Source organism: Paramisgurnus dabryanus, chromosome 21 (assembly GCF_030506205.2).
Source record: "Paramisgurnus dabryanus chromosome 21, PD_genome_1.1, whole genome shotgun sequence".
In the NCBI taxonomy this organism is placed as follows: Eukaryota; Metazoa; Chordata; class Actinopteri; order Cypriniformes; family Cobitidae; genus Paramisgurnus; species Paramisgurnus dabryanus.
Window position 1 is genome coordinate 2,279,181 of NC_133357.1, and position 26,223 is coordinate 2,305,403.

At 37.2% G+C, this 26,223-nt stretch overlaps 1 protein-coding gene across 1 annotated transcript; it reads left to right on the forward strand.

Annotated features, from left to right (window-relative positions):
• Nucleotides 1–1,136: 1,136 nt before the first annotated feature.
• On the forward strand, nt 1,137–25,579 carry LOC135775287 (carbohydrate sulfotransferase 11). The gene is made up of 3 exons (XM_065285364.2): nt 1,137–1,610; nt 20,248–20,330; nt 22,325–25,579. The coding sequence occupies exons 1-3, from the start codon at nt 1,517–1,519 to the stop codon at nt 23,168–23,170; spliced, it is 1,023 nt and encodes a 340-aa protein (XP_065141436.1). The 5' UTR covers nt 1,137–1,516; the 3' UTR covers nt 23,171–25,579.
• Nucleotides 25,580–26,223: the final 644 nt, after the last annotated feature.

A 26,223-nucleotide genomic window follows, 5' to 3' on the forward strand; every position in this document is an offset into this window, starting at 1 on the left:
GTATAAGGAAATCCTTGACCATTAGTGGGTAAATTGCGTATAACGGCATATCACGTTAGATTACAAACAAACAAGAAAAAACAGAGTTACAAGACAATAGACTACTAATAATCTTTTTCATACTTAGCGCTTTATTTTCGCGTTGCTCCTTCTCATTATCTGTAAAGCTCATTCATGACTCGCATTTCGCGTATTCGCTATTGTACTAGCATCTATGGTTTTCAAAAGCGGTAAACTCAGCGCGTCATATTCAGCACCAAGATGACTGACATATATTTATTAACGAATTAAATGCAGCACCAAACAATTCCGCACCAACCAAATAGGCTAAGGCTGTAAAATAAAAAATGAAAACGACTGAACAAATCAAACGAACGCAAGCACGGAGGCCCCTATTGGCCGGGGCCCATGGGCTCAAGCCCAATCAAGCCCAATGGTAAGTCCGGCCATGATAGTTTGTAATATTTATAGAAGTTGTTAACCAAAGTGCAATTTTGAGAGCCCCTGGAAGTTTGGTCGACCCCGCTACTAAAAAGGTTCATAGTTGTTCTGGCTGTATGGAACCACAAATAAGAATGTATGTCGTATGTTGGTTGCATACATGTGAAAGTTTCTTTGTATTGGAAAACAGTACAAAAGAAATTGTAGATCTAAGTGCCTCCAACATTGTTTCTTTTAAATGAGCTTCTTTGATCAGACTCTTAATGGATTCTTCCATCAAATCCCTTAAAAAAAAGAAAAGTAAAAAGCGTTTTTGCAGTCTATGTGTGAATTTTCCGACGTTTACCACCAGATGGCACTAAAAGTACGTTGTTTTTACCAAAGCGCTTTAAAATCTATCATACCTTTAAATATAGACGTATAAATAAATGTGCAAGATTAAAACAGCGATTATAAGTGGTTTGAGGCTTTTAAATAGTTAAACTTTTTTTACTTTTGTTTTTATTTTTGGAGTGAATTATTCATCTATTTCAGTCTGAAAAGTGAATTGATCATACAGTACAATAAATACAATATTCTCTCATACTGTTTTACGATTACAGTTTTACGTTACGTCAGAATCACGTCCCCCCTTCCGCGTGGCCTGCTATATGCCAGTGGGCGTGACGTCATAGGCAAAAACTTTGAAACCGTGCCCTCCATGTTTAGGGGAAGTTTAGCGTTGCTGACAAGACAACGACAACATGTGACGCACCGGATAGAAGTCACAGACGTTCAATGGGAATAATGCATAGGCTACTGTACGCGTGGACTCGCTGAAACAGAGCAGCAACCTTTAAAGTTTTTTGAAAGGCTCGTAACACACAACCTCGAGACAAGCGGGCTATTCTCTGATCCAGCGGGTTGCTACGGGCGCAACAGCGTATCGGATAAAACACACAGCTGAGAGTTTCTCGTCAAGGGTTCGTGGATTTCTGTTAAAATGAGGAACTTATAATAAAGACGCTCTCAGGATTGTTCAGTCCCTTTCCGACCGACTTCCCTCGCCGGGCGAGAGTCGGGCATTTATATCAGAATGTTTAAGCCGAAAGTGGGTCGGGTGTTTTTGGCGACATGCGTCGGGTCGTTTTTCATCCTTATTTTATACTTCCAAAACAGCACGAGATCAGGTGAGTCTCTTTTAAAATTAAGTCTGGTTTACATTAAGAGTTTGGTTTACATTAAAAGAGTCTGGTTTACATTAAGAGTCTGGTTTACATTCATCTCTATACCGGAATGTAAAGTCGTGATCTTTCCCTTACGAAAATTAACCATGGTTTTACTAACTTACAAATAAAATAAAAATACAGATAATTACACAATGTTTACTAAATGTTTTTGCTACAGCAGCCACAGTTTAGCTAATTTTTAACTAATTGTAGGAGATGGGCTACACCAAAAAATATAGTAGCCTAGTAACTACTTTTGCTATCATCAAACCCTTGGTTCATTTTGTAAGAGTTTTTTTTTGTATTCCCATTTTGATCTCTGGTGATATTTGCATTGCTTAATATTCAGTGTGTTTAATATTTGATTCTGTCATCTAGTTTTCAAGATAAAAAAAGAATCAGATATAAGTAGTTAGCTGACCTGTTTCACATCAGGACTGTTAAGATACAAATCAGTTATTTTTGTAACGTAAGTTACCACATCCTAAATTCATGACGACACGTACTGGGTTTTTGTAACTTAACTGAAAGATGCAAGCGTTCTCCCTGTGGCTCCTCCCAGGTCTAGACATCCTAAATATCCAGGGACCGTAAGTATGGACCATTAAGGAGACATTGAGTTGGACTCTTGCTGATTCAGCTGGGCTTTATTATTTGCAATATCTTTCCATTTTGTCACTGCTGTCTGTCAGAACAGCGCTGTCACAGTTTTGGGGTTTTTGGTAAACAGTATTTGTGATCCTTCCTGTAAAACCCATCTAAAATATAAAAATCATTTTACAAAATCTAAAGATCATTCTGTGAAAATATAACCCTGATATCTTTCATATTATTGACTAAGACCATGTCGAAATCCAACTTTGATGCTCCTAATCATCTTCGATGCTTACATCATTACCATTTGACAAGGTTAACTATACGTAAAGTTTAGCAGCATGGTTCAATGCAAACATTCATGCCACGTTCCTCTCCACTACAAACGAAAAAGACAGCAGTCTGTCCTCAGAGTCCACGTGTGGATGTAAGTCTGTTTAGAGCAGCAAGTGAACAATAAAAGACTGTTCAAACCCACTGGGAACAAAGCAGAGAGTGAGGAAAAACTGCCTTGGAATGTTTGGAAAACCCCCCGGAGAGACTCTGGGGTATTCAACCTTACCCCTGATGCCCACGAATGCCTTACCTTGTTGGAGGTTACTGTAAGATGGGGGTATGAGATTAGAGATGGAGGTCAGTCGCTTACAGGCTTTATATGACCAAGTCAGATGTTTGACCCAGGTATTATTTACATTTTTGAAGGCATATGGGATAAATCTGTCTATGAAAACCACCTGTGTATGCTCTAAAACACAAAGTCACGTGTAGAGCCATTGCATGAATATCTATATGAGGACATTGGCCTGATTGCTAATCTCCTTATTTCATTATTTACACAACAAAGCATCAGTTTTCGTACACTGCAGCCAGGTTTAGGGGATACAAAGAGTTTTGGTGAGCCAAGACCTGTCTAGATTTACAAATTAACTCCCTAGTACGCATCCTCTGACGCATCTGGCCAACTTATTCTTGCCTAGACTTGTTATTATAGAGTACAGGAGCTTTACGGTACATACTGCTCAAAATGAGTTCAGGATATGACCCGGAAAGTCATGCAGCCAGAGGCGAATAGCTTAACAGCATCACGTGGTCCTTCATTTGTCTCTCTCGATCAGGTGTTTATAAATATTTTAACTTGTACGTTAAGCAAAACTGAAATGCTGATGGATCTTACCCAGTTTGATTTTAAGTTGGAGTAAGGGTTATGGTGTGAGCATTATAGGATGAAAACTTTATCACATTTTCACCTAATTTCTCACTGGTTGCATGAACGCATGCACTTAAGTACACTCAGATCTTCAGTGGTCACAGGGTCACACTTCGCAGATGTCTCATGTATACTGTCAATTAGACATACAGGAAGTTCAGATATATACAATACCAGTTACAAATTCGGACAGAGTTACTAAGAACTCTTTCCCTGCCAGTAAAAAAGCTGTTTCTGTGATTTTCACAAAAGTTCAATGACTTCCAGTTAACTTTTTCTTTAAATATATAAACACACAATATATCAAATGAAAGAACAGACCCTTTGCTTTCAAAGAAAACAAATGTTTTGTTTGAAAGCAAAGGGTCTGTTCTTTCATTTGATATATTGATATATTTGATATACTCTCAAATGTGGTTTCTTTAAAAATACAAAATTTTGAGCAAAAACTTGAGATAATTGCGTTTTTGTAAAGGACTTTTGTTATGCTTGGTATACACCAAAAGATAAATAGGCTGATTTTGGGCCGATTTTCCCCCTTCCGACAATCCTAGCTATGTCCCGATTATCTCAAACCTGATCAGAAGAACGTCGGAGCCGCCCCGATCACGAATCGTAAATATTAAACATGTTTAATATTTACGATCAGAAATCCTGATGTGTGGGGGAACCCCGAGGATAAACGCGCGCATGCTCTTGAGATTATCACGTGAAATCAAATAATATCCGATCAGAAAGCGAGATGATGGAAGCAGTAATTGCGCAGTAGAAGTGAAGTTGATGCAAAGTGAACTTGTACAGACCATGTTCCCGCTGTCTCCACGACTTCACCCGAACCATTTTCTTGTTTTTCCTTGAATTTTCTGTAAAAAGTATTACAAACACTATCATTGAAATTTCTTCCTGCATATCGTCCGCCATGTTTATTCGGAAGTCTCGTGAGATTTTGCAAGATTTCCTATGTTCACAGTCAAGACTCTGGTTGGAAATCTCTTCGTGTGTGGTGTGCTGTCTTTGATACATCATGTCACACCACACACTATAGGTGCAAAACAGTTAAATCTAGGATTGTTTGTTCCCTATCACATTTAGAAAATCTTACAAGATCTAAAAGATCTTTTGGTGTGTACCCGGCATTAGAGATCAGATTCAGAATGATGATCAAAACATACAGAGAGTTTTTACTGTTTTTGAAACCGTGAATTCGGGTAAGAGCGCCACCTAGTGGATAATAGCAAAAATATGGATTGTAGAAAAAATCGTCATTGGCAGGGAAGCATTCTCTCTTTATTAACGAGATAACTCGCACTATGAACGCAATGCTGTACTACTGAGCTATAGAAACACATGCTTGCAGCTTTAATGACGAATTGCCTTGAAAATGACTCTAGGGATGCGATGAAAAATGCAGATATACACTAATAATACCTGGCCGATAACTATTCTGAAGACAGCCGGTATTATGCACAACTATTTCATGTACTATGGCTTTTGATCAGTGAGTCCTTATTAGTGCTGCACAATTAATCGCATCGCAATCGCAATCGCGATGTCAGCCTGTGCAATTATATGACAGCAAAATGTTGGAATTATATTTAATAAATAAATGTGTGGACTTGTTAACACAAACTTTCTGATAACAGTTTGATGATTTTCCTTGCTGTTTAAAAAAAGAAAGAAAAAGGAACAAAAAAGGCAGTGCACGTGTGGCATGCACGTGTGTGGGGTGCGTCGTCACTTATACCAGAGCGAAGATGGATGCAGAGGAGGTTGACAGTGATCTGGTAGCTAAAAAAACCTCTGTCTGTTGTATGGCGGTATTTTGGATTTAGGATTACTGACAATGAGCAGTTGCTACATCACGTGGCAATACGAAAACATTTCTAGTTTTACAAATACAAATTTTAGCTAAACTGTGTGTGGATTTTTCTTAAAACCCATCAAGTTGACTCATGATACCATTTAGTATAATCGCAATTGCACATCGCAATTTTAGCATCAATAACCGCAATGGGAAAAATTACCCAAATCGTGCAGCCCTAGTCCTTATCGATCTGAAATCATTTTTAGTTTGAGTCGTTTATAACATGCATTTGAAATGGTTCTTCTTCTGCGGCCCATATTTAGTTTCTGCACGAGAGCGCCCTCTAGATTTTTTAAGTAGTGGCATTTCAGCGTAATTCTTTGAGAAACATACAGCCTGATCTCACGGGAAATCGTACATATTTTACGAATCGACAAATTTTTATCAATTCATAGGAAAGTTAATAATGCAAAATTGTACTATTCTTATAGGGATGCGCGATAAGTTGCATGCGATAGTCATTGTGCATCTAGTCAGTAATGCCGGTTCTTTAATTAGTAATAAATTGCCATCACCTGCTTTCAGATGGATTTACTGCACAAAGCCGTAGTTAACTTATAATAGGCCCTGCGATAATCTATGCTCAGCTTGTCACTAAACTACGGCTTTGTGTAGTAAATGCCGCTCCATCTGAAAGCAGGTGATGGCCATTTACTACTAATCAAGGAACCGGCTTCGCTGACGAGATGCGCAATAACTATCGCATGCAAATTGTCGCGCATCCCTAGATTCTCATTAAATAAACAACAACAAAACCAAACCAAACCCCTAACCCCAACTTCACAGGGGTCAAGGCAAAATGTACCAAAACTTATGAATGTGGTCGTATGAATTGATACGAATTAGCCAACTGAAATAGCATTTGAACCATAGCAAGCATCATCAGCTGATTTATCGGTGCATCCCTAAATTGCTTACCTGTTTATGTAGGAATATACACTGCAAAAAATGATTTTGTGCATAAAACAAGCAAAAATTTGCTGTTGTTTTATGAACAAAATCACTTAAATGTGATATTTTTGGTCTAAAAACTTTTTTATCAAGAAAAAGCATCTTAATTTAAGAATTTTTAGATATTTTTACATGCATATTTAGCTTTTTCAGGTGTTTGTAATCAACTTCACCATAGGACAGATGTTTAGATACGTTGTCCCCTTCCATTCTGCTGACGTGCCTCTGTTCACCTAACGTCAGCATCAAAACAAACTTGAAGGGGGTTGGCGATAACACAGACAATAAACTTGTAGAGGTTTTTCCGTAAAAAGGCATAACATCAGTGAGAGCAGAGATCAGATTAGCAACAGGATCGTGGGTGAGCTGTCAAAAGTCCTTTAAACATTTACAGTAAATAAGGGTTTTTCCTTAGTCCTCAGATCCATTTGAGTCACATCTGTTGACTAAACAGAACTGTGGTCAGTTTTAAATGATTTTGTAAGAATCCAACAATGTCAGCTGTTGGAGCATGGCGCTTGCAACACCAAGATTGCAGGTTTGATTAAATAAAACACAAAGAAACCAATGCACATCACACAACTGCGCTGTAAATCACTTTGGATAAAAGCGACAAATGCATGAATGTAAACAGTAAAATGGCTTTGTACTATTGAATGCTTATCTACATTTTATTGCTGTTTAACTCTCCCAGTGTTATTTGCGACGGCATACTGGGACATTTATGTTCTCTTTTAAAAAAACGATATTAATGTGTTTGCTGAATGTGCAGTACAGAGAGTGTCATTTCTTGTCTTAACACCATCAGTAGGGCTTGCCATACGTAACACTTCTCTTGTTGTATAATTTGACACTGACAGGCTGCTTAATCACACCAGTTAGGCGTAGTTTTACTGAAGTCCCTTACAGTTTCTCTGATAAAATTGTGTATTCAACTATAGGAGGCATTCTCGGTTTTGATAGTCACATAATGGTTCGGCCGAGACTAAATATTTAATCTCTAACTAGAGAATTTACAGCCTGTCCAGGTCTCAATGCATCTATTCTGACTTCATTTAGTAGATCTTGGTTTATGAAAGGAGCGATAATATTTGCCTATAGCTCATTTGGTCGTGAGCATCGCTAGAAAGCAAAGTTAATGGGTTCGATCTCCGGGGAACCCACTTATTGACCATTTGAAAGAAGAATGCACTTTGAAACGTACTTTAGTTTGTTGCATAAATGTAAATATCACCGTAAGGAAACGGCACACACTCATGCGTACTTAAAGGGGACATTTCGACTTTTTAAGATGTCAAATAAGTCTTTGGTGTCCCCAAAGTATGTATGTAAAAAATACCACATGGATAATTTATTATAGCACGTTAAAATTGCCACTTTGTAGGTGTGAGCGAAAATGTGCCGTTTTTGGGTGTGTACTTTTAAATCCATCAGACGATGAAAAGTTTGTCCTGTGGCAGCTACCGTAGCTTCTCTTTGCGTTTTGAAATTGAGGTTAGTTGCAATTTGCAACCTCGCCACTAGAAGTCGCTAAAAAACACTTATTACACCTTAGGACTGCACGATAAATTGCATGTGATTGTCATGTGTATCTCGTCAGTAAAGACAGTTCCTTGATTAGTAGTACATCGCCATCACCTGCTTTCAGATAGAGCGGCATTTACTACACAAAGCTGTAGTTCACTGACAATCAGGGCAATTATCGCTTGCAAAAAACAGAGACACAAAAGCAAAACTGTCTTTAAACATTGAAGTATTAGTGACGCTATGCACTGCCAAGTTCAAAGTGGAACTAAGTTGAATTTTTGTAGTAATGCGGCCAACATTTTTTGCTCAATTGTAAACCAAAATAATTTACGTGTTTTCTACTCATTTATCCTCGAGTTGTTGTATAATCTGGTGATTGATAGTGCAGGTTTCTTCTATTAACCTTGTTGATTTTGAGTAAAACCACCCAAGCTGCTACAGTCTAAGACTTTAGTGAAACACGATAATGCACTAGGTGGAATAGGTTAATGTCTCCTTAATGTTGCCAACCATAATACAAATGCTCTTGCACAAATACGTTAACGTCCCGCAGTCCTGAAGCACTTCGTCATTCGGCCCTCCAGGCAAATAAGTGTGGTTATAGCGTCATCAGCAGTGCTAGTTTTGTCCAACCATTACACCACCGCCTATAAAGTTGCTCCGCTCTAAAGGGCCAAGTTTCATGACAGACCTGTTTTATGTTTTCTCGAGGAACTGTACACAAGATGTTTTGATTTATCTTGCCAGTGAAATGCTTGGTCATTGGGCAGCATCTTTCAGACATCTAAGACTAACTTAAATGCAGCTGTATTTTAATGTTGATCATACTAGATGACTTGATAAGATTGTGTGATTGCAAAACTATCAGATATTGACAACTTCCTGATTAAGCAATGCTTGAGCATCACAAGTTTGTTCCTCCTTTTTGGTTTTGAGGTTTGGTTTAACTCTTTGGCACTGACAAAGGGACATTTTTTTATTAAATATGGTTAAATCTCCATACTTTAGAATTTTGGGATTTGGTATAAAAAGTCAGCTAGTATGTTAGTCAGGGAGTCTCTGATAAGAAAGGGAGACAAGGTTAGTCTTTCTACACCTTTTATCATTATCAACTAGCTGCATGATTTATCGAAATAATGACCATGATCCCGATTCAAACACCCACACAATCTCATTCCTAATTAAAATCGCGCGTTCATTGTACTTTGCTTTCACGGATGCGCAAACAGTGCATTAATACTGGCCACATTTGTTGCGACAGTCTGTCTGTATTATGCAAATACAAGTAGTTTGCTTTATGCATACTGTGTTAAAATTGACCATATTTATGGGTTTTTAAAATACTTATTTTACTATTGCTTTGTTTTAAAGTGCTTATTTAATTGCTAAAAACAATGTTATTTTGTATATTTGGTATAATATAATGTGTTTGCGTGGTTTATGGTTTAAGAAACACATTATTTTCCACAAACCGTACATTTTTGTAGCTCTGGATATACTGCTTTCCTCAAACACCTAACCCTAACCTAACCCTAACCCTGATTTTGTACTAAACTCATGGATCTGAAAAGCTCTGTATCCCTGATTGGCTAGCTAATCTGTACGTTGTGATTGGTCTGAATACCTCTGACGTCAGCCGGAAATGTGACGCTCCTTACCATGTTTGAAGGATTCGCTCACAATGTAATGCTGACAGGAGATAACTTACAGGCTGTGGGAGGAATTATGATAATGTCGGTCTTATCTACGTCGGTCTTAACAGGACCAGGAAGTAAACTGTTGCCTACAATCCGTGTGTTTGTTGTAGTCCAAGAAAAGAGATTTATGTTGGAAACGATAACTCACGTCATCACTTACTTTGTTTACACCAAAGGAAGTGTAAAATCATGAATTAGACCATAGTTACTCTTTAAGGAAAATGAAAGGGAAATTAAAACTATTTTTAGATTCTCATTTTTTCCAGTCTCTCTCTCTCTCTCTCTCTCTCTCTCTCTCTCTCTCTCTCTCTCCTCTCTCTCTCTCCTTTTAAAATATCATGTATAGTTATGAAAGTAAAGTTCATGTTATGAATGGAGGACTGTGTAGTACCACACGCTGTGCCACTGTGAGTGAATGTAACTTTATCCAAATCTCTGATGAAGCACATTCCTCATTCTATAATGGATTTTGCTTTATGGTGTGTTAAGACAAACACTGGTTCCAAGTTTTCTTAAAAAAGACAAATAAACGCTTGATGAAATTACCTATTACTTTCTGTCCCCAGAACACTTTAGAACCTCTTTGTAAAAGGTTTTTGTAAAAAATGTGAAATTCGCATTTTTGTACCTTGGTGAAGGTCTTATGAGCCTTCACCAAAGGACGAAAATGTAAACTGAATAATATAACCGAATACAGATACATTCCTGTAAACCTAGACAAAACTCTCTATTTCTCGACTCACACCAGGTTCAAAAGTGTTTACTGGCAGGTGGACATTAAAATGTCAAAACTAGAATCTTTGGACTAATTTAATTATGAACAGAGAGGTGAAGCCCAGTTCATCTACTTTTGTTGATGACTTTTTAACTCATTTAGCTTTTCACTTCTTATTTTCTTACAGAAGTATACCATGGTTTTATTGTAATGTTGTTGTTTTTTTGGCATTTTAGTAACCTATATTTAACTACAGAAAAACCACATGAATTTCACATCCGAAAAAACACATGTGAAATGTGTGTTTATGGGACATTTTTGTGTGAATCACATTCGAACCCCACGTGATCACGTGTGCATAATGTGGTGAAAATTGTTTTACAATTTCTTTGCTATTTTATTTTTAAATAAAATAATAGGGTTGTTTTATTGTTTTTTTGTTTCGTAAGCTTCTTGTACACTGTGGGCAGTTGGGGCATAATGCAGTGTTTCCCAACCACTGTGCCGCGACCACACTAGTGTGCCGTAACCGTTTGTTTGGTGTGCCGTGGAAAAATAACACGAAAAACTGCTCGAAGCAGTTACAGCCAAGTTTCACATTAAATGAGAGTACTGAGAGCAGTTCTGTTAATGCTTATTGTGATAGTGGTGTGCCGTATGATTTTTTTTTACTTATGAAAACTGCCATGGCAGAAAAAGTTTGGGAAACATTGGCCTAATGGTTAGAGAGTCAGGCTTGTAACTCGAGAATTGCCGGTTCGAGTCTCACAACCAGCTGAGGCTCACTTGGGCAAGGCACCTTAACCACAGGGTTAAATGCAAAGGTAGCATTCCAAGTATGGGTTACCATTTATTGGTCATTACATCACTTTCCTTCATTGTCAGAAGAAAGGTCATTGGTGCAATCCTTTTAGAAAGGTCCTAATACATACCTTTGAGGTACTAATATGTACCCTTTAGGTACAAAGGTGTACTTTTTGGAAAGTTGCTGGCTGCCCCAGTGAAAGTTTTTGTACATTTTTTTTCTGAAGTGTAGAAATGTGTGGAGTCATGACAGTTTTATGCACATTGCACATTTGATTTGTTTGATATTTAACTCCACCTTGGACTGATCTGTTAATTCTGTTAGGTTTCACAACACCTAACACATCTATCTACATGATACCATCAGGAAGTAAGAGCTCTTATGCATATATTTCCATTTGTCGTTTAAAGTATTTCCTGGTAGCTGGTAAATGTCACCAGAGATATATGATCCACAAAGTTGTTTTGTGTATCAAAGCCTGATTATATTTAGACCGTAGTGCTATGAACACCATCCGCCAGTCAATAAATCAGTTTATTTAGTGTGTAAACCAAAATTCAAATGCCACAGCATTAAACAAAGACTCTCTCTAAGCAGAATTCGATTAGTAAGCGATCAGCTGTGTGACGGCAGGAGGTCTTCCTCCCCTCGCCACCTTGCGAACTTTCGATTAAAACCTGCTGATTTGTGTGATGTCCTCGTGAAACCCTCTCGACCCGGCATAAATGGCCGCAAGCCTGTGGAGCATTCCAGCAAACAATCTTTGTTGTTGCCGGCGCCCGCCCGGCCTCAGTCGACTTGAGGAAACTCACTCATAGTGCATACTAATAAGGTTAAGAATGGGTCTCATTGTTGCCCTGCTCATTATGGAAGTCCTTCAGTGCTCTTTGTCTACATGCTAGCTTAGTATTGTTTTCAGGAAATCATTGTTAATTTTGTCTAATTTCATCAGTTCAGTTTTTGCTCAATTTTCTGTGGAATCATCGGTTTATGTTCCTGTAACAAACTGATCGTACATAAGAGGAAGTGAGCTCTCATTCACGATGTTCTGTGGTAAGACAGCTCATAACCGTCTCTTCCGCACACTTTAAGACTTCCTCTTAAAAATGATTCTCATCTGGGGATGATTATTAAGTGTGTCTTGCGAAAAGATGTCAATTTTTTGATGGCAACTCTGATATGCTTGTGCTCGGCTCAGATTTTGACATTTCATAACACTGCGCTTCTGTTTTAAAGAGATTTATTTATATAGCGCCTTTCACAATTGTTTAATTGTTTCAAAGCAGCTTTACATTAATGAAAGCAGGAAAAAACAGGGGACAACAAAAGGAGGATAGTACAGGGGCTAAAATTAAACCGTCCTGCGAGCGGAGTATAGACGGTTTCATCAGACACATGTGCGGTGACGTGATTACGCGTCTGGTCAGAACTTTACTTCCGGTTTCTGTTTGTTTAATGGTCTGACTAGTTGCTAAACTACTCTTGAGCAGATACCTCATCGAAAATAACAAATGTTTTGGTTTCCTAGGTAATCTACGTGTTGTTTATTTTGCTTGTTATATAAATACTACTTTAAAAGGACTTTGTTTTTAGCGGAGTTAACTGGAAGTCACGCGTTGACCACGAAAGCTGCTTGTTTATGTCGTTACTGAAACCGTCTATAGAACAGAGTTCTTAGTTAAGCCAATGTAAGCTGAATCACTAAGGGTTAAAAAAAACCAATGAGAAAAACCCTAATTTTATTTGGAGGAAAAAGCCTTGAGAGAGAGCCAGACATAGCTATGAAGGATATACTATATATTAGATACTATATTATAAAATTTTATGGGATTTAAAACGTATATAAAATAAATATATTTAAAGTGCTTTTGTTTAGGTTTATTATAACAATAAAATGCTTTTTTATATCCATGTTTAATATGTTGAGGCAAAGCACTGTGGTATTTTCAAAACACTGCTGGTCAGTGGTCATGTCAGCTTAAATCAATAAAGGTGCTCCAACAACTAATTGATATAATATATATACAGAAAGTATGTCCGTGTAAGTTTTGAGGATTGCTCTGAATCTGATATCTATCAAAAGTTCTTCACAAAAATGTAATTATCTCAGCTTTTTGCTCAAAATTTGGTGTTTTTGGAGAAACGTACCCATATTTGAGAGGTGATAAAAAGAGAACTAATGAAGGTAGGATGAAACGTTTTTTTTGTGTGTGTTGTTTGTTCTTGTTTGAAAGCAGTGGGTCTGTTTTTTTTTTTTTTGACAATATTATGTTTATATATTTTAAGAAGAAATTTTTCTGGAAGGCATTAAACTTTTGTGAAAATCATAAAAATGCTGTCGCTGGCTAGCAACTTAAAAAAAAAAAAACCCGTTGGCGGGAAGGAGTTAAAAGCAAGGCAGCATTGCCAGATGCTCTGCCTTTCGGCATCGTTCTGAATTGGGACACTTTTAAACGGTTTCTGCAGGTTGATGTTGATGTGGAAAGATTTGGTTCATACGTTGTTGGTAGTTCTTGGGCTGTGAATAGTCATTGGGAGGCTTTTGGACTAATTTTGAATGGCCATTGGGCTGGTTTTGTTATGAGGATCTGGCAACATTGACAGGACAATGATGGAAGCAAAAGCACAAACGAATGCTGGTTAATAAAGGTTATCATGTCCTTTAAAATAAGTGAGTTGGTATTTGTTTAATTATTGTTGGGTTTCATAAAAATAGTATAAACCACAAACTAAGTATCCAGGTTTAATTTACTGTAACAACACATGTATATCACTATCCCTGCACAAACTGTTTTTTTTATTTAAATAATGCTAAAAATATCAAAATCAAGAAGATTATAATTTATATTAGTAAATTATATTACTCTAGTAGTGTGTGGCTTTTGCACGGTTAAAAGTACACATCTACACATGTAAACACTAATTTAGTGCCTTATTTAGCTATAACAAGTGAAAAAAATTAATTGCGTAAATGTTTGGTTTTTATCCGATAAGTCGATTAATTGAAAAATGATCGCCAGATTAAACGATTATGAAAATGAACGTTAGTTGCAGCCCTAAACCAATACCTTTACGTTGGGAACATGTGCTATATTATTTGTATATAAATAATAAGAGACTATACAATTGATATGCATAACAAAGCATTCCTGTAGCTCAACTGGTAGAGCATTGCATTAGCTGTGCAAAAGTTGTGGGTTTAAACCCCAAAAAACATGCATATTAATAAAGCCACTTTAGACCAAAGCATCTGCTAAATACATGAATGTAATAAACATTAAAAGAATGATCATAATGCTGTTTAAAGATTTTTGAAGTATATCATGTGAACACTCAGCCCCATGTACAGTGTTTCCTCTAGGATTTTTTCCAGCTGTGGCGGCAGGGGGCGCCCATGATGATTATAAATGTACATTATTTTTTTTTAATGTAGAAAATAGGCTACAGTAAACTAACATGTATTTTTTATCATTTTCATGCTGTCATTTACTTTTCCTTATATTTATAGCATATTGCTTTTCTATGTTTGATCTAAACTGTATTTTCTTAAAAATACGTAAGTTTTATAGCTTCATAGGGATCTTTCATTGTAGTTTTAATGTAGTGTGCAAGTTCGTGCTCGGGTTTGCTGTTGCAAAGTCACGCACAGTCCTGTTTGATAATCCGCACCGCTGTGATTGACAGAACATTTATCCGACATCAGCAGGCAGCAATTTTATTCCACACCCGGCCTGTCTGACATAAAGACCCCGACCCGGTCACACCGCAAATCGCGCAGTTATAGAAACCTTTATGCCCTTCGCAGACAGATCTTAAACACAAATAAGCACGGGGACATTTAAAATCTGTTACCTATCGGAATCGAGTCGAATTCTGTTCTTGGATGTTAGACCCGCAGTTTACTCTCGCATATTGAGTCCCGACCTGGATCTACAACGCATATAACACGTTAATATTATTACACCCGTTACATCAAATATTAGAAGTTTCACCCGCGGGTACCCCGACCCTGTTGTTTCGTCTGAAAACAGATGAAACAGTCTCACCGTCTGCCTCCAGTTTTTATTACCAACGTCCTTCTCTTCCACGGGAATAAGTTTCCTTCCAAACAGATTCAACTTATGTCTTGCAGTCCTATATGAGTTGTATTCAGTATTTAGCCTTTTGTTTTTGGACAAATATCTTATCATTTAATGTGAAACTTTGTGAGTGTCGATCTAAAGCACAGATTGACTGACAGCTGAGCGGTCAGCAGCGCGCTGCGCTTATAGCCTATACTGAATAACTAATGGCCAGATAAGTTGATAATATGAGTACAGTGATTACAAATGAATGTCCAAAAAACTCGTAATATGTTAAATCGAAAGTTTAATCATGTCTTTTCTCGCAGCCCTGCGCACAGCCTGAACAGCATACGCTTGATGACCTTGCAACTTAAATTACCCTTAATTTATTGCCAGACAGATAAAAGTAAAATAACATTCGAATCTGTAAATTGTGTATTTTTATTTATGTAAACTCACAATAAGGAGAAAACCTTGTGCTTATTTAAAATAATTAAAAACATGACGTGCTTTCTGCTGCTTTGGTTTAACAGCGCATCACAAAAAAAGAACAGCAACTCAAAACTTTTTTATTCGTTTTGTCAATCTGATAATTATAACATATTTCGTGTAGACTTATTTATTTTATTATTATTTCTCAAAACAGAGACGTAGCCTAATCATCATCCATTGATTTAAATCTATTTGTGCATGAACTAAACCCATGGGGGAAATAATGATATTTTAGGAGATTCATTTATAAATGAGTGAACAACGCGAATCCAGAAAGGAATTTTTTTCTTTCTTGCTGGGCGGACATTTCGGTATAGCTTAATTTATTTTGCGAGCTGCGGCTGTGGGTTTTGTCTAGAAGGGATACAGAAAATGGCAAAAAGTTTAGGATTAGATTTGGAGGTAGGATTTTTAGGATGAAAACAGCGGCTCTGGCTACATGAGATACACATACATCCTACAATCCTGTGAAATGTTGTGTTTAGAGTTGGGTTTGGGTGAAGGATTAGGATAAAACAGTGCCCATCCGGCGAGATTTCGTTTGCTGTATCCCTTCTATCCACAACCGCAGGCGTGGCGGGGATGTTTTAGGCGTGGCGGCCCGCCACGGTTGAATGTATATAGCGGAAACACTGATGTATTTCATATCAACTACTCTTATGCGTTAAGCTGAATGAGCTGTCATATAAATGTATGTATGTATATACAACGACCATACATAAAGACTGGGGAAGTACTCAGTGCTGCTCGTGCAACAGATTTAGGTCTGTATATGTACTCAACCCCCTCCCCGTTTCCTTCTTTCCACTATTTCATCTGTTTCCCTCATATGGTTTCTTATAGCATCCATAGCACCTACTTATCTTAGTTTTACTGGATCATTGGTGCATTTACCACACTCGTTCGCTTTCCTTTCGCCGTCCCAGTCACCTAGACTGTGCTCTCACGCTCTCTTGAAGTTAAAGGATCCCTTTGACTTAGCTGGCACATGTGCAAAACCAATCACTTGCGTTCGCCGGCGAGGGCCCCAGTGTGGAACGAGGGGGGGTGAAGATGTGTGTGTATGCTGGGTGGGAAGGGGAGTAAAGGGGGAAACTTACTTGGACTGGAGAGAACACAGTGTACCTACACTGTAAAAAGTCATTCTGCAGGCTTGTAGATTTTATGAAATTGAATATGTAAACTTTATTTAATAAAATTAATTTCATGTAGTTTGTTATTTTTTTGTGTTAAAATTCTTTAAAAATGACTGGAATAAAAACAACGTATTGTTTTTGTGAAGGATTTAGCTATTCTTATTGTGTATCTGCGCATGTAGCGAATACTGAATAAATCCAACGTAATATTAATCAGCTGTTTTAAATCAAAAACCATTCCGGGTTGTATTGCAGGTCGTGAGCGCTGAGCAGACGGATTTAGGAAATATTTCTGTTATTGTGCCAAAATTCAAAGTTTTGAAAGCATTTCAGTCGAGAATGTATGTTTTTTAAACAAGAATCTGCAGTAGGTTCATAAAGATATCGCCTATTTAAACATTTCCTTCGAGTTTTGTGGCGATGGGAGCTCCAGATAATCATCCGGCGCTCCGCGCGTAAATATACCGGACAACGTCGCCTCACCTCGGCCATTGTCGCTGAAAATCTCCGCTGGCTGTGACGTCAATGTAGTGTTTAAACTGTGGATAAAATTCATTTCGGGTAAATTTAACGGGCAATCTTAAGTCTTATAAGTCTATAAGCAGGGTTTCTTTGTATAATTTGTTTGTAATTTGTAAATATTAATTACAATAAGGATTAATATGAACTGGTTTTGGACATAACTTCAGCTTTAGGACCCAGGAGGTCGCATATCTAGGATGCATTCGTCGATTCGCATGCTGCGATTGGTGGTCCAGATGCAACTCATTTTGAGTGACAGAAAAACTGACCAATCATACTGTTTCTCTGAATGGGTGGGTTCTCTTATCACTAACTCTCATAGATATGTATCATGTATCTATCTATTATGACAAATTCTGCTCGCTCTCTCGCTTGGTTCGTGTTATAAAAATAAATGTGACTTTACTGCGGTATTTTTCGGTTTATTTAGTTTTGTGTTAACTATATCCACAAAGTATTCGAATAAATTGGTAATGTAAAACTATTCTTCGCTGTAAATTAATTGTGTGCTCAATTGCGACGCCCTGTGTTGAATTTTCCCGCGAGTACAGTATCATTACTGAGGGGAAATATAACATTATTCATTTAATTCCACAAAAGGTGAGTAAGATATTAAATGTATAAGTTGTCTTTTTAAAATGTTTAAGCTTTCTACATAATGTAAATTGAACATTCACTATTAATTTCGCGACCTATTATCTAAATTGTGTGTTCATGAAGGCCTGTAACGTACTGCAGCTTCCTGCAGGCAACGTGAAACATTGCTGAGGGAGAACTTTATTCACAACAAAAGGTGAGGAATATTATTAAATAAATATATTGTACATAATTATATTGTGTATATAGTGTATGTGTGTGTATATACACATGTGAGTAACTTGGTTAACAAATAAATATGTGACTGTATCCTATCGTGTGACAGAAAAAATGTAGGGAAAAGATTTGCCCTAATTATAAATATAGATTATATATCTTTAAAAAAAAAATTGATATTATTTGTGATTCTAATGAGAATTTTTTTATCAGTTTTCAATATTATTGCACATTTCAAACATACCTAATAAGCCACAAACTCAGATGAACTCCATTGCACATATCTTCCAGTTTTCTTTAAAACATTTTAATATACAAGTTTAATGTGTGGATTATTTCAATATTCAAGCTGTATACATTTATAAAGGTTTTAAGACATATTTGCTGTTTAATGTTGCAGGATAAAGATGAAGAGGCGGGACTTGAGCAGCTTGTGATGGCTGTAATTGTAAAGAATGGATTTTCTAGGAGTGGAAGCCCAAAGGATGCTGGAATTGTTATTGAGGCCTTAAAGGTGTTCACAGGGCATGCTTTATCCTTGGATCTATGCATTGAATCTCCAGTATCCCAGGCATCTTTTCAGGTGTTTCAGAAACTTTTCTTGGAGCTGGATTTTTCAAAGTTTATGAACTGATTACAGTACAGTAAGTCTAAACTGCTGTCTGATTTTCTGGGTGTGAATCAATGTAACAGAACACAAACATGGAACCTTTCGTCGGGAAATGTGGACGGTTTTCTTTAAAGACTGTAAAATACTTTTTGAAGTTTACACTGTTACAAATACATCATTAAAATGAGATGCTTTCCTGTTCTTTTGACTGCAATAAAATAAGAATTGATTCATTTTTGTCTGTCATTCTGAAATCAGATATAATACTCATTACTAATAAAAATATTAATGGATGATGTTAAATTAAAATAGTATAATTGAATAGAATTTATTGTATAGTGCTAGGTCTTTGTCCTGTATACCCAATATTTTGTTTAAATTTAAATTAATTTCTAATTGCAAATTGCAGTTAACCTTTTTGAATGGGTTACTATTAAAGAGTTTATGGAGTGATTCTAACACAATTTTTATTTGTTGAATTTAATTAATGATATTGCTTGTAATCTGTTGCCACACTTTAATTGAGTAGATATGGCATAATATTTTTTATTGTATAGTGCTAGATCTTTGTCTAGTATACCCAATATTTTTGTTTAAATTTTAATAAAAATTTTAATTGCAAATTGCAGTTTGGCTTTTTGAATATGTAAATATTAAGGAGTTTATAGAGTAAATCTAAATCAATTTTGATTTGTTTAATGTAATTAATGATATTGCTTGTAATCTGTTGCCACAATTTTATTGAGTAGATGGGGCATATTATTTTTTACAGTGTATAGAGAATGTAAATGCAGGAATTTTATGGAAGTGCAGTAGTCGGAGAAGGCCGGTTGAGCCAAACATGTCTCCATGTGGTCAGAATTAACAGCTCTATCTTTTATAGCTCAATAACGTGATGGATCAGAACCCGAGTGCTTTGATCTTCACACACGAGGTCAGAAGCCTCTTAACCTCAAAGTAACGAAGAAAGTGGTTTACGTTTGCGAGTTGTTTCAAGTCAGATGATATGCGTATGATAAGATGACATAAGTGTTTTGAGCGTGCTGTTACGTAGCTCTGTTTTCTAGGTGAGGGCAGGGGTGTTGCACACCCATCCAAAAAGGGTGTCACAGTCTCTGACTTTCTGGCCTATATGGCTCAGGTCCATAAGTGTAAATTTTATGCCTGTTTTATCAGCCAACAGCCAACAATTAATCCTGGAGTATAGGTTTTTTACGTGTACACAAACAAATGCATGCACGGTCGCACGCACAGCCTTGCAAATCGTTTTTTTGACTCCCATGTGTACCGACGGTGTATGAATGAGTGAATGAGTGAAAGTGAGGCAACTTGTAAAGCGCTTTGGATGGCCATGGGTCTGTTGACAGCTTACATTGCACGCATACAGTTGATGACGAAATTTGTGTCACGCAACCCTCACAAATGTGTAAAAACTGTACTATACTTCTATATTTGGTATCATCCAATTTAATAACTGCTATAGATGTCATTTTTTTGGGGGGTACAGTATGTATGTATGTATATATGTTTTACTGTTTCTGTTTCCATTTGGTTTAATTGTTTGCCATTTCTCATCTTTTGCTTTTGTGATGTGGTTGTAGGTTCCGAACAACTTTCGGGTCAGAACGGTTTCTCTGTTAAATCCGGAAGAAGTCCTCTACAAACACTACAAGAAAATGATCAGGTATGTATCTAAATGGACAAAATTAACCTTGAGCAACAGTTAAGGCTAGGTTTGAAGGTTATTTTGGTATTGGTAGATGTTGGGTTAACGGGACCCTGTGCATTCCTCGGGCTCCTGATATTGAAGGGACAGATTTTAACTTGCAGAGGAAGTTGAATTACTGAAATAACAACCTTGCATTCCTGCAGCGACTCACTTCACACACCTTAGACATACACCATCATTTCATAAAGACGCTCACAAACTAACAGACATGAAACCAACCATACATGAAACCGAATGCATTACAAATTTGCCAGCAGATTTTCCAGATTAACCTCGTAAGACCTGGCTGTCCACATACGTATATCAGTGCCATTGTTTTGTCGCAAGGTGCACGGCAGTAATTAATTTTCTTTTGTTAGGTATATTTGTAAAAACAAATTAAATGTCCTACTATAACTAAACTAAGACCTAGTCCTGGATTAATCTAAACCCTGTCCGGGAAACCACTCCTAAAGGTATTTATTAAATAAAACACTTTGGCAAAAAGGAATACCACTGTACATTGAGGAATCTGGGTTTTATGTTTATATATAAAAAAAAATGCATAAAGAAACAAAAAACTCATAGCTAATAAAGCATACGCATACGTTGACTACAGTTTTATCTGTTATTAATATTTGTTGATCCTCTTTTCTGGTAATATTTGGTAGTCAATGTCCTGGGCTGCCCTTATAAACTTTGCATGCGTGTTGAGTGTAATCTTTTGCCAATGCTAAGCTTCAGTTTATACTCCAATCGCACACGACAAAGTACAAAGATGGAATTTGATAAAAGTTCGACATTACTTTTGGCCACTTATGTGCGTAAGTAACTGACATTAGTATTCTACACTAAATATAAGTGTAATGTACACAAAAATCCTTTTAATGAAGTACTTTTTGGGAAGTATTCTTATAAAGTTCTCTTTGAAAGTCAGACGCTTCCTTTTAAAGCACAAGCAGCTTATCTAAGTCTAATCTATTATTTGTCGATATCAAACCCATCTGTGGATCATCCTGTGAGACATCTGTGTGTCTCATGTCTTCACACGGACTTTCCGAAAACAGAGCAACTACCCTGTCACATGTCACTTAGATACGTTTGTCGGCATGTGTTACGGTATTTGGTTACCATAAAGTTATGAAAAACATGCTTGTGGTTGCATCCACTAAACTCTTGTTTATGCAGTTTTGTTGTTTATAACATTACGTAATGCACTGAACTGTAATTAACTCTTTCACCGCCAGCGTTTAAAAAAAAAGTTGCCAGCCAGCGCCAGCGTTTTTCATGATTTTCACCAAAGTTTAATGCCTTCCAGAAAATGTTCTTCTTTAAATATATAAACATACAATATACCAAATGAAAGAACAGACCCTCTGCTTTCAAACAAAAAAAAAATGTTTCATCCTACCTTTAGTGGTTCTTTTGCAATCAACTTTTGAATATGGGTAGGTTTTTGCAAAAACACCATATTTTGAGCAAAAAGCAGAGATAATTCCATTTTTATGACGGACTTTTCATAGAGATCCCATTCAGAGCGATCTTTAAAACAGACACGGACATGCAGCAGCTTGCCATAGGGCAATACTTCCGGTTTTAAAAAGTTGCGGAAGGGCAATAATAGCGGTATTGCGGAAAGACGGAAAATCTCGTCATTGGCGGGGAAGCGTTTTCTCTTAATTGACGAGATATCTCGTCAATGGCGGGGAAAGAGTTAAACACAAGATTTTTTTTTTTTTCCTGTTCAGTGTCAACCCAAGCTGAGTAGTTCACGATGTTTGGCTAATACAAGAATCAACTAATCTAAGAAGAACCGATTCTTGGCTACCTGTACATTACATCTTTTTCAATTTCATAAATTTAACTGTGATAATAGCATGCTGTTAGATTTAATGGGACATGTCAAGTTGATTTAGTTGACCAGTTGGTTTTGAAAATATTATGGTTAATTATATCATTTAATCTTTCAGCTGGATTACTCTGCAGTTAAGGCCACTATACAGGAGCGAAGGGAACTCTTGGAGGAAACCTGTCAAACCTACACTCGTAAAAGACGTGTTCTCAGCCCGGAGGACCTCCGCCACCTCATAGTGGACGATAAACACAAATTACTGTACTGTTATGTCCCTAAAGTAGCATGCACAAACTGGAAACGTGTAATGATGGTGTTAACAGGCGACGGCCGATACCGTGATCCACTAGCCATTCCGGCCAACGAGGCTCACGTAGCGGGCAACCTGCGTTCGTTGTCGGAGTATTCCACATCCGAGATCAACAAGCGGTTACGGACGTACCTGAAATTCATTTTTGTGCGTGAGCCCTTCGAGAGACTCGTCTCCGCCTATCGGAACAAGTTTACTCGTAGCTACAACACGGCGTTCCATAAACGTTACGGAACTAAAATCATCAGGAGGCATCGCGCTGACCCCCAATCCGAGGCTTTGGAAAAAGGTAACGATGTCTCGTTTGAGGAATTTGTGTATTATTTAGTAGACCCACAAACTCAGAGAGAGGAACCGTTTAATGAACACTGGGAAAGGGTTCACTCGCTTTGCCACCCTTGCCTCATCCATTATGACATGGTGGGAAAATACGAAACGCTCGCGCAGGATTCACGCTACGTGCTGAAACTAGCAGGTGCGGATGGGGAGGTCAAATTCCCGACCAATTCCAAGAGCACCAGGACAACGGGAGACATGGCCGCAAAGTTCTTTGACAACATCAGCCCATTTTACCAGAAGAAGCTCTTTAACCTTTACCGAATGGACTTCTTACTTTTCAACTACTCTGTGCCAGAATACTTGAAGTTAAGTTGATGGTTTGCACAACTTGATTGAAATGATACCACATTCATTTGCACATGAATGTGTCTCGAGGTTTATATTTCATTCTTGGGTCTAGATCTGGAGTGAGGTTCCTAAGGGAAGGACCTTGACTGTGGCGTCACCTTGACTGCCTTGAGGCAAAATTCATCGCTGTGAACGAATTACTGCTGGAATGACTGTTGCGACCCATGAGAGTTGACAAAATACTGTCTGTAATTTCTTTGGCTTTGTGACTTGATGACTGATTTTCAACTATGTGCCTTTGTCCTTCTTAATGTTGATAAGTGAAGCGGGATTCTTCATCAACGGACAGATGCCATGAATGTTTCACCTCCTTCAATCTTTGCCACCCAAATGATATTTATGGTATTGTTTACATTGCATATTTATTGTAGGCTTTGCTCTTGAAATGGAACGAGCAAAGCCTTGACTTCTTCAATCTTGAATAAATTCCTTGAGAAAAGTATTGTGGCTGATCTCGAAGCTCACCATCTAGCATTCCCTGGATGTTATTTAAGACCATAAGCCCGTACCAGGAACATATCTAGTTTCCATTTGTCCAAATCTCAAGGTAGCAAATCATCAATTGTTTTTCAACTAGTAAAGATAGCAGTGTTGGGGGAGTCAAATACAGGGATGAATTTAGACCACCTCCCTTCTTCTTTTAGTTATAATCTAAACTGGGCTGTCTACACTGGCCAGTTCACCTCTTCTGGAATGAAACATTCTCACAGAGTCACCCCTTTATTAAGCATACGTCGGGCTGGGTAAACAGTGCATAGCTGTGGTTGGGAAAGGTAGACCCTCATCAGTGCCCCTCTTGTTGAGTTATGGATACAGGGTGAGGTGCAAACTATCCACTGGGTATTGCAGGTCAAACATCAGTAGAGTCTTGGAAAGGAACACTCGTCTTGAATTTTTAATAAGGGTTGAAGTGCAATAAATTAAGTACCGGTATCTATGAATTTATGCTTTGAAATGCGTTGTAAGATGTTGAACTTTAAATCATTCTTTACAAACCTTTTAAAGCTTTACATGAACCTGTTGTGCTATAGCAGTGTTCCCTAACTTTATTCCTGGATGACTCTAAACAGTATTTTGGATGCCTCCCTGATTAAACACCTCACTAGTACCTTGTCTCATTAGTAGAGTACTTGAAGACCTTCTTAATGTGTGCCAGATAAGAGAGACATTGAATAATGTTTTTTGGGGGTGCTCCAGGGACGTAGTCTGGGACCGCTGCACTATAGAACAGCACAGTTTAGAGTCCTGCTACAAATGGAGCTTTTGCAAAAAAAAGTGTATTTAATGTTCTTGTGGTTTATTAACACTTGAATAAAAGTAAATGTGTAACTTCTGTGCCACTGGCAGGACCAAACAGAAACCGTAAATATAAGTATCCAAACACTCCATCCATCTGACTGCCACAGGTTGGAAAACAGTCCTTTCCCAACCCTGTGCTGTTATTTGGGTCAATAGTATGTAGTAGTATGTCCAGTCTCAATCCAAAAACAATTAACACTTGGGATTTTTTCCAGTTAATGGAAAGATTTTTACAGCTGAATCATGATAAATCTTATTGGAAGAGCTGAAAATGACTGATTGATCTTTGTGGGTTTGTGACTAAAAGATTATGCAATGTTGCTTGCAAGGTTCCTGCTGTGTACTAGACTAGGAATGTAACCCAAAGCAATGCTTATCTATTTGTGGTTGGTTATTAGAATCGCAAGTGTTTTTCTGTTAGAAAATGTTTTCTGGCTTACTAGTTAGTCACAGTTGACATCTTCCATTTCAGATACAATATGGGCAACGGGATGCATTCATTCATGCATCTAATAAAACCTATCAACAAGCAATATTTCATTGCCTGAAGGACAAATCTGTTATAACTTCTTGATTTGAAAGGTACACGACACTCTGTCCTAGCAAAACCTTATTGATTCAGATTTGAAATGTATGAATGTATTTAGCAAGCTAATTCATATGTTTGAAAAATGTGAGGTTAAGGAAGCCATCTGTTGTATGAGATGAACGGTTGTGAGTGTGGTAAGTACTCTGTGATGTAACTAACAGTTTGCATCTGTTTTGAAAGCCTGTGGTCACGTACCGTTTAACTGTGAATGCTAATGTGCACTAGCCAGTATGGAGTTTTGCTTTGAAACCATTATTTTTCTGTGTACAGCAGGAAACACATTTGAACAAACATGGTGTTTCTTTACATTCATTTCAAATATATAAAAAGTAAATTGTCCAGTATGAGCATCAAGAAATTCCTGGGTGCTTTTTTTTTACTTTATTAGGAACCGTTACACAAACTGTAGAGAAATTATGTGAATAAGTACAATTCAGCCTTAAAATGAAGAAATTACAAATGTCTTAAATAAAAGTGCCACATTTTCATTGTTGTCGACTGTTCATTTGTGCAAAAACATTTAATAACTTAACAATTTAGATAAAAAAAACTAATTGTGAAGCACACTACAGTATGCATTTCTGTGACATATCTAGTAAACAATATCCAGCAGTATTTTTAACCTTGTATGCATTTAATAAAACAGCTTAGGAATGACATCTAACAGTTTTGAGACTTAAACTTTAAAATAGATTAGTTAAAAAGTATCTAACTGCAGGAACATGTTATACCAGAATCCTTCTTGTTATCATTCACAATCTCATCTTGTAAACTTCAAATTTGATTTATACATGGCACGTTCAAAATAATAATTAAACATTTGTGATGCCCACATCTAAAGTTAGATCTTAAAGGGATAGTTCACCCAAAAATGAAAAATCTGTCATCATTTACTCAACTTTAAGTGTTCCACCCAGGAAAAAATATATAGTATACTATACTGGAATGTACTAAAATATATTTAATAATAATTTGTTACATTTATACTGTATAGCACCTTTCTGCAGCACTTAAAGCGCGCAAGTACATTTGTTATTTTGTGTTAAATAATTATACAATATAAATATGCAAATTAAATGTTGGTTCTCCTTCATTCATACTTACTTCAGTGCACTTGAGAAAGTATACTAAA